We start from the raw sequence: 11893 nt of genomic DNA, 5'->3' as shown, positions 1-11893 counted from the left end.
TGCAACATGGCCTGGCACAGCAGTGGCGATGCAAAGCCTACACGATGGTGCCCGGCAGAGCAGGGCCGGCACGGAGGGACACGGGTAGCCACAAGAGCGCCAGCAGCGACATCAGCGGCAGTGCACGATGCAACAGCGGGGGAGGAGTAGCTGCGCTCCCGGGCAGCCGGCCACCAGGACCAGCCGAGTGCAGCCAGACACACGCGCATGGCCAGCGCGCCACCGATGGCATAGGAACATGGTGACCGCGTCAACGTGAGGAACTCGACGCAAAACATTGCATGCACACTTTTTAAAGCGTCCCAAAAATCCCCATTCGATGATTCAAATGCCAAACCAACTTTTCTACACTCAAGAGGGCATGTTGAGCTACTAAAACTAGCCCTAAAGCCACCCCACTACTTAACCCAATTCTCCTACAAAAATTATCAAACTTGGCCTTGTCAAACCATTTTCCGACTTAAGAGATTTGGTTAAGTCTTGACCGGTTTCGCGTCAACTTCGATTTCCAAGCTATCCGGTATGCTAGCTAGTGAATTCCTTTCTCGACCACATGTATTTCATCACCATCTACAAAGTTTGTACTACAAACTCTATTAAAGTTCCATATATGCGTTATATAACATGTCCGCTTAATAAAAATTGATTTAAAACCCTAAGTGATTATAACTTGACTATGAAATGTAACTTTTGTTTCATGTTTCCGATGATCGTTTCAAGTTACGTACATTGCTTTACACCCTATATTACATACATTTACACATAATGCGATGCCCATGCAGTGTTTTAGCAAAAGATTGTATAGTATAACATCGAGGGTGTTACAGTGACTAAGATGGAGAAGATCAAGACAAGACTTGGCTTGATGGGCTAGTTGCAAGAGTGAAGGGCAAGTTGGAGGCTTTGGAGCAATGGACCGTGTGGCAGTGAAGCTTGAGCAAGACTTGGCACCAATGGATAAAGGCAATGGTGAAAAGCAAGTAAGGTCAAGATTGATGAACCAATAAGGTGATGTGATGATATGAAGTGGATCATATCATTTGTTGATCAAGGTTGATGGATGTGTTGCATCAACATTGGAGGAGATGGAACAAAATGCGTAAGGCAAAGGTATTGATGTAGACTAGGCCCAATCTTCCAAAAGGTATGATAGCGTCGATTGGTGGAGACTCGATGTTCATGATCTAGGCTTTGAACCAAGACTGATTTGGACCCTAGCAACCGTTACACCACTGCTCCATTGGTTATCAACCACGTGAACGTGATTGACCTCGCCGACTAGGCTTTCCTGCAAGTGAATCGAGAATACAAGCAAGAATGGGATGAATGCAATCTAAAATTGCAAATAAATATGAGGCTTATGAAAATAAGAAGGAGTTCAAGTCTTTATTCGAAAGGACTAATCACTACAGGCGAATAAGATCAAGAACTAGGGCCCTAGTTCACAGCAAGTAGCCTTGGCGGCATAGTTGCAGCAAAATGATGTCTGTTTCACAAGGAAATCAAGAACTAAACAAAACCCAAACCCTAAGGAGAGCGACGACTGCTATTTATAGTCTTGAGCGTCACCCCCCTGGACGCGCCCCTTAATGGGCCCAAACACGATACACGGTCCAACGGACCAAAAGATGGTGTCGCAGCACCCTGGTAGATTCTGGACACTGACTTGTTTCGATGATTCCTGTTGATTCTGAAGGTCTTTTAACATGAAACCACTTGGATTGGCTTCCTTATCAAATTAGCTTTCCAACTATATGTGGATCATCGAAAACGGAGTCCGGATGCGTTCTGGGTGACCAGTTTAAGGCAGACTGGTCTTAGAGCCCGAGCCGGACTCGAACTTGAGTTGGACTGGGCTTCCACCATGAAAAATATGAATTGGACGCCCATGCTGAACCTCCTCCTCTCCTTGGCTTGTATGCGATGAAGTAGTGATGTCCTCATCAGGTATAATCTATAATGCATTTTATTTCACTGGTCATAGGTGTGTAGAGAAGTTTATGATCGGGTTTAGGATAGATAGCCATACTATCAAGAAGGGCAAACTTGTTTGCATATCGATCATCTAGTACCACTCAAATGATCTAACTTTGCATCATTGCTAGGATTGAGTGGCGTGATGATTTGAGTGACTAATCCTTTGAAAAATAATTGTAAAAATGCTAACACACTTACACGTGATGTTGTACACTTGGTGGTGTTGGTACATTTGCAAAGGAGAAGTTGTTGGAGTTAATTTGGATCAACTTGGTGAAGTTGGAGAAAAAAAGGAGAAGAAAAGAGCAAGTTTGGGTTATTCGAGGGTCGAAAAACGCAACCAAACTTGTGGTCAACGTGCAGCCCAACTAGGGGGTGACACCGCCCTTTCCGGTGTGCATCAAACACCCTAGGGCGGTGCACCGCCACCCCTTGCATGGTGCATCACCACTCCCTGCAACGTGCCCATTTCAGCAGCACCATCCTTTCATATTTTGGGCATAACTCTTAGCTTCGAACTCCGATTTCGATGATCTAGGACTTTTCAGAAAGCTAGTGAAATGCTCTATAAGCTTGAGGTGGTGGAAATCAAGTTTTAGCTGAAGGTAGCATCACCATGGTCACCGGACTATCCGATGCCTGACACCACCATAATTTCCTAGAGAGCACCGGGTTTGGGTTTTGGCCGGCAGATGGCACCGCCACCCATAGGGCGGTGCACCACCCCCTATGTCCGCTGCCCACTTGTCCAATGGCTAGTTTGAAATAGCCGTTGCAATTCGACTGTTGGGGCACCGCTACCCCTTGTCCGGTGCTCGCACGTTGCTGTCCGGTGACCGCGCAGAAAGCTATTCCAAGGCTCCAACGACTCTATTTGGCTTGTGAGCTATAAATAGAGGTGGAACTCAGGCTTGGCTGAGGTTGAGCACCGTGGGGATGTATTGCCCTTGCGTGTGCTTGGTTTGAGAAGCCTCTAACTCAATTGCGCTTGCAAGAAGTGCGAATCCATTGCGAGTGAGTGATTCTAGTGCGTTGCATTGTGAGATTGCATCGAGTGGCACTAGGTCATTGAGTTGCAAGCCGGTGGTGCTTGTTACTCTTGGAGGTTGCCACCTCCTAGACGGCTTGGTGGCGAGCCCGTATGCGGTGTCCGCATCCGCGCCTAGCCCACTTCCTGCAGCTCCTGTTGGGACGAGCTCCTGTTGCCCGTACTGGCTAGGGCCGGGGCCAGGGATCCTGCTAGCCATAGAGGAGCTCGCGCCCCACCTGCGAGCAGATAGCCAAGCTTCACGAGGCCATGGTCCATCCTGCTGCCTCTAGTCGTGCATGCGCATGGTAGAACTCTAGTATAACGACGATGATAGAGGCGGATCTGCACCTCGGGTTAGGGAGGCTGCAGCCCGTGGTGTGGCTCTAAATAGTTAAGAACGCCTCTTCAGGCCTTGTTCGGCTGGTCTATAAGCCGCGTGTGCTGATTTGTATGGCTGATTTGTTGGGAGAGAAAAATACTGTACCATAACTAATAAGTCGACTTATATAAGCAGCCGAACAAAACCTCAATATTCAGCCAAAGATAGTCTAGAGTCTAAGCGTTCAGCCCTACCCAAATTATCGTAGGATTTCTAGCCTTATGCTATTTAGCCCTGCTTTTGCATCGTTTCTAGATCTGCCACTGGGCGGTGATGCCATGTTCGGCGACGAGAGGATGGATCATGAGTGTGTGGACGGGAGCCTCGACGTGGCTGTTCGGGAGAGAAAAAAAAGGAAATGATTGTCCCTATGCGGGAGGAGATAAAAAGGAAACAAGTGGACGAGAGCATCTCGCAGGCCACCGGCGGTTTCCTTTCTTGAAGTCGAGTTTTGTTTCTTTGGTTTTCGTTACATACTAATCCACATGTCTCGCGCTTGGCTTATAAGTCGTATTTTTTTCAGGCAACAAATAATATTTTTCTCTCACAATAAATCAGCCAACAATATTTCCAGCCATGGCTTATCAGTCAAACGAACAGGGCAACTGACTACTCTACTGTGCTATGCCACTTGTGCTGCACATGGAACCTTGCCATTCGATCATTTGTATAAACGTGTGATTATTTCAGTATAGAGTGAGTATTTTTTTTAGAAAAGAACAGTGTCAAACATGCCGTTTGCGGTGAGATGCCATCACGAACTATGCTGGCATATTTCACCGGGCCCCACCTGTCCCGCAGCCTATTTCACGCATCCTCCCCGTGACAATGACCTTGGTCGTGCCACTTACAGATACCCAAAACCGTCTAGTCGCCCCTACTGTTTTCACTGACAATACGGTCCCACGCCCCCCTCCTTCGCTTCTCCACATGCCGCAGAGCGGGTAGCCCGTAATGTCGAGTAACAAAAGTAAAGCCGCCTCCCGGTGCCGATTATTCCCGTCCCGTTAACCCCCAGCCCCGCGCCCGAGATTCCCCGCGGATGACTCACTGACGTGTGGGTCCGCTCTTCGAAACCTGGCAAGCACTAATCGAGCCGCCTCGGCTGCACTGCACTCGGCGAGAATAAAGACAGCCCCACACGCAGCTCGAATCCCGGCACGTGAGCGGCGGAGGCGGCGGAAGGGGGACGGCCATGGCATGCGGCGGGTGCAGCTGCGAGGCGGCGGTGGCGGCGACGGCGTCGGAGGCGTACCTGGAGGGGGAGCCGGTGCGGGAGGCGCGGGAGCTAGTGGCGGAGCTCTGTCGGCACTTCTACGCGCAGGGATGGGTCACGGGCACCGGCGGCAGCATCACCGTCAAGGTCAACGACCCCGCCGTGCCGCTCGCCGACCGCCTCATCGTCATGTCACCCTCCGGTAACCAGCGATTCACCTGTTCGCCTTTTTGTGGCCTTGGGGGGCGCGTGTCACCTGTTCGACGAATTGCCGCGTAGCGAATTAGACGCTGCCGCCGATCGCCCCCTGGAAAAGAAACGATCGCTTCTGTTACCCAAGTTATTTGGTTTATGCCATATGTCTCCACGCTTCACGTGCAAAGCCTCTGATCAGACTCCTTTTGTTGATCCAAATTATTCATGGCCTGGCAGTGAAATGTTAGGAGGCATTATCATATAAAGTTAACGCTTAAGGTTAACGCTCAAGGGTCAGCTTTGAGCCCTTATTTGTTTGCTTTAGTGATGGATGAGGTCACAAGGGACATACAAGGGGACATCCCTTGGTGTATGCTTTTCGCGGACGATGTAGTGCTAGTTGATGAAAGCCGGACAGGAGTAAATCAGAAACTGGAGTTATGGCGGGAGACTTTGGAGTCCAAAGGTTTTAGACTTAGTAGAACTAAAACTGAGTATATGAGATGTGACTTCGGCACTACTACTCGGGAGGAGGAAGATGTTAGTTTGGAAGGTCAAGTAATGCCTAGGAAGGATACCTTTCGATATTTAGGATCAATGATACAGAGGGACGGGGATATTGATGAAGATGTTAGCCATAGAATCAAAGCAGGGTGGATGAAGTGGCGGCAAGCGTCTGGTGTCCTATGTGACAAAAGGGTACCACAAAAGCTAAAAGGCAAGTTTTATAGGACGGCGATTAGACCTGCTATGTTGTATGGTGCAGAATGTTGGCCTACGAAAAGACGACATATTCAACAGCTAAGTGTCGTGGAAATGCGTATGTTGCGTTGGATTTGCGGTCATACAAGAAGGGATCGAGTTCGGAACGATGATATACGTGAGAGATTAGGGGTAGCGCCAATTGAAAAAAAGCTTGTCCAACACCGGTTGAGATGGTTTGGACATGTGCAACGGAGACCTCCAGATGCACCGGTGCGTAGTGGAATCCTAAGTCAGGATAGTAACGTGAAGAGAGGCAGAGGAAGACCGAAGTTGACTTGGGTAGAGGCAATAAAAGGAGACTTGAAAGGATGGAATATACCCAAAGACTTAGCCTTAGATAGGAGTGCTTGGAAGACAGCTATTCACGTGCCTGAACCTTGATTGCTTCTGTTGGGTTTCAACTCTAGCCTACCCCAACTTGTTTGGGACTTAAAGGCTTTGTTGTTGTTGTTGTTGTGGTTGTCAATTGAAATTTGAAAGGGACTTTTTAACTAAATTCAAGTTAAAATTTCGAAACAACTGGAAGAGGTTGTTTCGCTGGAAAAAGGCCTAGAATGATGATGGTCTGCCATGGCACCAACTTAAAATTCTGTTACCAAGTTATGGCACAGAGAAGTTTGAGCTTTTGAAGTGTGCATCGTTTAGCTTATATCTCAGTGCAGTTCTGCATTGGGAGCTTGAGCTCATTGTATACTGTGAGTTCTGCATTGGGCTGTACTTGTACCACTGACACAATATCTCTTTAGATGTCCAGTGTTGAGCTAACTTAAGCAGTTCAGGCTCTAAGGCATATACACAAGAATATCAATCGGCATCCTTATTTGTATGGTATTGCTGTCTAGTACCTTTACTGCTAGTTAGTGGGTCTATATGCAGTGTGTGAAAGAAAACACAATTTTATACCTAATATTCTGCCAGCACCGAGCTTCAAATTTGAGGATAAGTAGCTATTGTAGTTCATTCCATTGACAATAAATGTTGTTGACCTCTTTCAGGTGTGCAGAAGGAGAGGATGGTAGCAGAGGACATGTATGTGATGGCTGCAGATGGAAAAGTGCTTTCTGTGCCAGTAGCAAAGCCATGGCCAAACAAGCCTCCAAAGTGTACGGACTGTGCTCCTCTGTTCATGAAGGTTTGTGAATGCTCTCTTCGTTTTAACTTTTGCTGTTGCTTCTGCTTGTTTTGATCTGAAAACTCTAGTTTGCTTTGGTGTTTTGAAGGCGTATCTGATGAGAGGAGCTGGGGCTGTCATTCACAGCCATGGAATAGAGACTTGCATTGCAACAATGCTCAACCCTGGTGCAAAGGAGTTCAGGGTAATTCCTATTGTCCAAGTGTCCTCAATCTGATTAAATGTGTGAAACTGAACATTTTGTGATATCTTCATTTCCAAGGAAAAGCCTACTACGGTTATTAACATTTATCTGCTGATGTTTTAGATGGCATTAAACAGTCCAATGATTTTTAAATTATATCCACAACACGCTTCTGTTTCATGCAAGTTATTTCAACAAGAAAGCATGAAGCTGCAACATAAAAACAAACAATGCTACTCCCTCCATTCAAATTGTAAGTCGTTCTGGCTTTTCTAGATACATAGCTTTTATTATGTATCTAGACATAATGTATATCTAGATGTGTAGCAAAAGCTACGTATCTATAAAAGCCAGAACGACTTAAAATTTGGAATGGAGGGAGTACCTTTTTTGTGTGCACAGACTAAGTTCAACAGTGATTGCATGCATACATGCATGAGCTAGTTGGATTGGACCAGTGATCTGGACAGTGGCTTCATACAAATTCCCTTAATTCTCCATACAGCGTACTGTAATGTTAATAAATGTATGGGAAAGAACTAAAGTGGCATGGATGTTCCGAGAATCCACTAACATGTAAAGTGATAATTTAATTTGTCGGTAATATCACACCCTAGCTGGAAATTTGATTATATACTATGGCCGGGATTTAGAAACTAAAATTCACAGTAACTTCTATTGTATGTTAAAATAGCTGTGGTAAGAAAATCCTTATTTGACTAGATACTGACGGTCTGATGCTGATCTTACTGCAGGTGACCCACATGGAAATGATCAAAGGAATCAAAGGTCATGGCTACCGTGATGAATTGGTCATTCCTATTATTGAGAATACTCCTTATGAGTATGAGCTCACTGACTCCCTAAGTGAGGCGGTATGCTATCAAACTCCTATCTTTCAATCATCTCAATCCTAGAGACCAAATATATAGGTGCAGATACAATCTTATGCTGTTTTGGAGTTTTTAGTTCTTATTGGTGCAGATAAGATATCATTCCAGCAATGCGCTTGAGGTTAAGGATTTGAATCCAAATTCCCTGCTTAACAGGCTTCTAGGGATAACCTTATAAGTTATAACTTATAACAAGTCAATTCAAGGCTTATTAAGTCTCTAGCACATTGTTTTAAGTTTATTTGATGATAAATGGGGAAAATTACCGGTTTTATTTGATGTTCATAGCCTCTGATTATAGTTACTGTAAAAGTTTAGCCATTATCATAAATTATCAGTCCAATTTGGTTGTTTTTTACAATACTGTTTGATTTATCTAGAGTTTGAGCCAAGACCACATATTCTTGAATCTTGATAACAAAGTTGTGATGAGTATTTTAGATGTATGTAGGCCATTGATACAAAATTATTTAACAGATTGCAGCATACCCAAAGGCAACTGCTGTGCTTGTAAGGAACCACGGAATATATGTATGGGGTGACTCTTGGATCAATGCCAAGACACAGGTGTGCTTTCTATCTGTGAATTTCTGCAGTTGTTTTAAAATGCTCTGGACTCTGACTGTTGCCTACCATTCTTTTGATGACCTCTCACTGTTATTGTTATCTGTGTTTCTGCAGTTTAGGCTTCTGGTTCCTTCATTTCGAAACCTCTTATATTGATATTCTTTGATGGTTAATTTTAGCATATAGTTATTCTGATTAGGTAAAAATAAAATGTAACAGTTTGTTACACCTAGGTTACTCTTTGATACTCCTTTTCCCCTGGAAGTTAACTTGCCTTATAAAATTTTTACATGAATATAAGCTAATATGGTGAATCTTGTTATGCAACTTTTGACTTGGATACAAATTTGGATTCAGTTGGCACTAAGTATATAATGAAGTGGGACACATAATACCCTTAACTTGATTTGATGATTTCATTAATCCCTCGTTGCTGCATGATACCCAGGCCTGCTTTGGCTTCTGGGATTACCAAATTAAGGACTTCATTTGGATGACACTCTAAATTTCCTGAACTAGATCTTCTCTTTAAGGAAAAAAAGCAATGTATTTGTACCATTATATTCATGTGAAGTCTTCTAATTCATAAGAGCTGTGATAATAATCTTGTTTAAATGTTGCCGTTATGTCTGCTATGTTTAGAGATAATTATGTGATTCCTATTTATTCGAGTGGAGATGTGAACTTCATTTTTGTGGCCTTGCATTTCAGGCTGAATGCTATCATTATCTTTTAGATGCTTGCATCAAGCTCTATCAGCTAGGTATTGATTGGACAACTCCTGAGCATGGTCCAATAAACAATGCAAAGAGACAGCGCAGCATTTTAAGCTCTGAAATTCCTAATGGATGTCATGCTGCTGATTCATCAAAGGTTATTTCATTGTTCCTATTATTTTGGGAATACCATTCGTGATACCTGTAGGATTTTTACTTTGCAACTGTCCATAGCATTTTGTCAAAAAAACTGTCTGTAGTATTTCTGTAGTTTTTTTTTTTGAAGTTTTGTTGTTTTCCTTAACGCTTTTGTGATTACAATGTCTTTTCTGTTAAACTCAGCTTGATCTTTTTTCTACTGTCGCAGTGTGTTGTACTAGACATTGAGGGGACAACCACTCCAATATCATTCGTGACTGATGTTATGTTCCCTTATGCCCGTGATAATGTACGAAAACATCTGACTTCTACGTTTGATTCTGAAGAAACTAAAGACGACATCAAACTATTGCGCATCCAAGTAAGTAATGAAGCAATGACAAGTTTTTAAGTGATACTAATAGTTTGCACTGGTTGTTTTGTTTATTCATGTTCTAACAAGCATGTGGTCAACTATTCAGATTGAAGATGATTTACGAAATGGAATTTTTGGGGCTGTTCCAGTTCCACCCGATGAGGCTGGCAAAGAAGAGGTTATCAATTCATTGGTTGCCAATGTTGAATCGATGATTAAAGCAGACCGGAAGATCACACCATTGAAACAACTTCAGGTAGCTTAGTTTACAATTCACATTCTTGGTCACTTTTGCAAGCATATTAATTTTCTGTTTGGTATAGTTCAGCTGTTCTAATTGGCCAAATTCAGGGTCATATTTGGAGGACTGGATTTGAAAAGAAAGAGCTACAGGGAGTTGTCTTTGAGGATGTTCCTGTGGCGCTAAAGAACTGGCATGCTAGTGGCATAAAGGTATCTCTTTGCTCTAATTCATGTGAATTGTGAAATACTGATTGTCCAGGCTGTAGAAAAATACAACATAGATTTTAATTATAGAAAATCAGTGCTAAAAATGCTCAGTGCTTCAAGATTTAGTGTAAAATGGAACTTATTTTTTGTCTTAGTAGGTTGTCACAAGACTCACAACTCACAAGGCCGATAAAATTTAGTGCAACATGAAAGGGAACACTGGGAAAGTGTTGTTCTTTTCTTTTTTCAAAAGAGTTTGTTAAGCTACTGCATTCATCTCAGTTTTGTAAATTATAGCTTTCTAGTTAAGTTAGCACAACAATATGCATTCCTTAGTTTGTAAAGAGCGTGCAATCGTATTTTCTCATGATGCAAAATTATGAATACTTTGTCATTAGGTCTACATATACTCAAGTGGAAGTAGAGAAGCACAAAGGCTTCTATTTGGCAATACAACATATGGTGACCTGCGAAAGTTCCTGTGTGGGTATTTTGATACCACCACTGGGTAAGCTCTGGATTTCTTGTTGCAGTAGCCTATAATTTTATAAAAGATTTCAACACAAGAAAAAGGGATTTTGTTCTCAAATACACAAAAACTGAACATTAATTATGATTTGTTTGGTGATAGATTTCTTGTTCCATTCATCTGCGAATCTATTAAAAAGTTGACATAAGTCATGATTGTCATCTTTTATATACAGAAACAAAAGAGAAACAAGGAGTTATTTTGAGATCTCTCAATCACTTGGGGTGGATAGTCCTTCTCAAATCTTATTTATCACCGATGTCTTCCAAGAAGCTGTTGCAGCAAAAAACGCTGGTAATGACTAGTTCCATTTAATAGCCTTGTTCCTCTGTAGACAAATCCTGACTTCTAATTTGTCACATCCAGATTTCTTTTTACTTGCATAATGTGTTAAGTCGAAAGTTTTACAGTTGATGTTATTATAATCATGTGTCCGTGTTATTGTATCATTGTTGTTTTAGGGCCTTATGACCTTGTGAGATAATCATAAAGCTGTGGCGATGCTTGTTTATTTGCTCATAGCATTGGTTGTGTTTGTTTTGTTGTTCCCGTATTTTTTCTAGCTAGAAATTTTGGAATGATCATTGTCTACTTAACCATATCTTTCAGGTTTTGAGGTGATAATCTCCATTCGCCCAGGAAATGCTCCACTTCCTGACAATCATGGTTTCGGCACTGTCAAATCATTCAGCGAGATCTGAGGAATATGGTGATCTGGACATGTCTGGATATATGTAATAAGCGAGTGCTTCCTGGGCTATAATATTAGCTCGCCGACCAGTTCATGCAGTAGTAGCAGTATAACACCGCAGCATGCCAAAACGATGTGACATGCTAAGTTGGAACGGCGAAATAAAAACTTTGGTCCGTTGTGTATTTGTAGCTAAGCTGCAACCGGAGAGTTTGCATTTCCTTGCTCAGCGTCTGTAGGTTGTGGCTGTGATCATTTTTATTAGTTATTATTATACGTTTCTGCCCCGATGCTTCTCTAATTACATTTACCAATCGATCTACTTATCTTCTGCAAAATGTACTGCCTTCTCCATACTGCTCACCTTTTATTTTGTCTTCCAAATATAATTGTAGATTTGGTAGTTACCTTCAAGGCTGCATTTTCATTCTGTTTTAGTGAAGGCCACTGACAGCTGGCATTTTCGTTTTGTTTAGGGAAGGCCCAACATACAGACCGATCGCAGATTTCCTTTTTCTACTAGATATATGCCTGTAGCATCGGAGCTACGTTTTTTTTTTTTTTGACTGAACCTCAATAATCGGACCTGGACACATGAGTTTCGAAGACTACCTATTGGACGTGGGCACATAGATCTGGTCTTCGAATCAAAACC

The 11893-nt window shown here is 42.9% G+C and overlaps 1 protein-coding gene across 1 annotated transcript; it reads left to right on the top strand.

Moving 5' to 3' along the window:
• Positions 1 to 4439: 4439 nt before the first annotated feature.
• On the top strand, positions 4440 to 11525 carry LOC136483708 (probable bifunctional methylthioribulose-1-phosphate dehydratase/enolase-phosphatase E1). The gene is made up of 12 exons (XM_066480849.1): positions 4440 to 4804; positions 6558 to 6694; positions 6783 to 6878; positions 7634 to 7753; positions 8249 to 8338; positions 9050 to 9211; positions 9422 to 9574; positions 9675 to 9824; positions 9920 to 10021; positions 10417 to 10526; positions 10723 to 10841; positions 11157 to 11525. Exons 1-12 carry the CDS (start codon positions 4582 to 4584, stop codon positions 11246 to 11248), a joined length of 1554 nt encoding a protein of 517 aa, XP_066336946.1. The 5' UTR covers positions 4440 to 4581; the 3' UTR covers positions 11249 to 11525.
• Positions 11526 to 11893: the final 368 nt, after the last annotated feature.

This window comes from Miscanthus floridulus, chromosome 9 (assembly GCF_019320115.1).
Source record: "Miscanthus floridulus cultivar M001 chromosome 9, ASM1932011v1, whole genome shotgun sequence".
NCBI lineage: Eukaryota > Viridiplantae > Streptophyta > Magnoliopsida > Poales > Poaceae > Miscanthus > Miscanthus floridulus.
Note: the sequence above shows the minus strand (reverse complement) of the source record. Positions and strands in the feature narration are given on the sequence as shown.

What these genes read in the sequence shown, in the direction of transcription:
- LOC136483708 (XM_066480849.1), top strand. Translation starts at nt 4,582, where the DNA reads ATGGCATGCGGCGGGTGCAGCTGCGAGGCGGCGGTGGCGGCGACGGCG. An exon ending in CTGGTGCAAAGGAGTTCAGG is followed by an intron (nt 6,879 to 7,633) that starts GTAATTCCTATT and finishes ATCTTACTGCAG; the next exon opens with GTGACCCACATGGAAATGAT. An exon ending in GGATCAATGCCAAGACACAG is followed by an intron (nt 8,339 to 9,049) that starts GTGTGCTTTCTA and finishes CTTGCATTTCAG; the next exon opens with GCTGAATGCTATCATTATCT.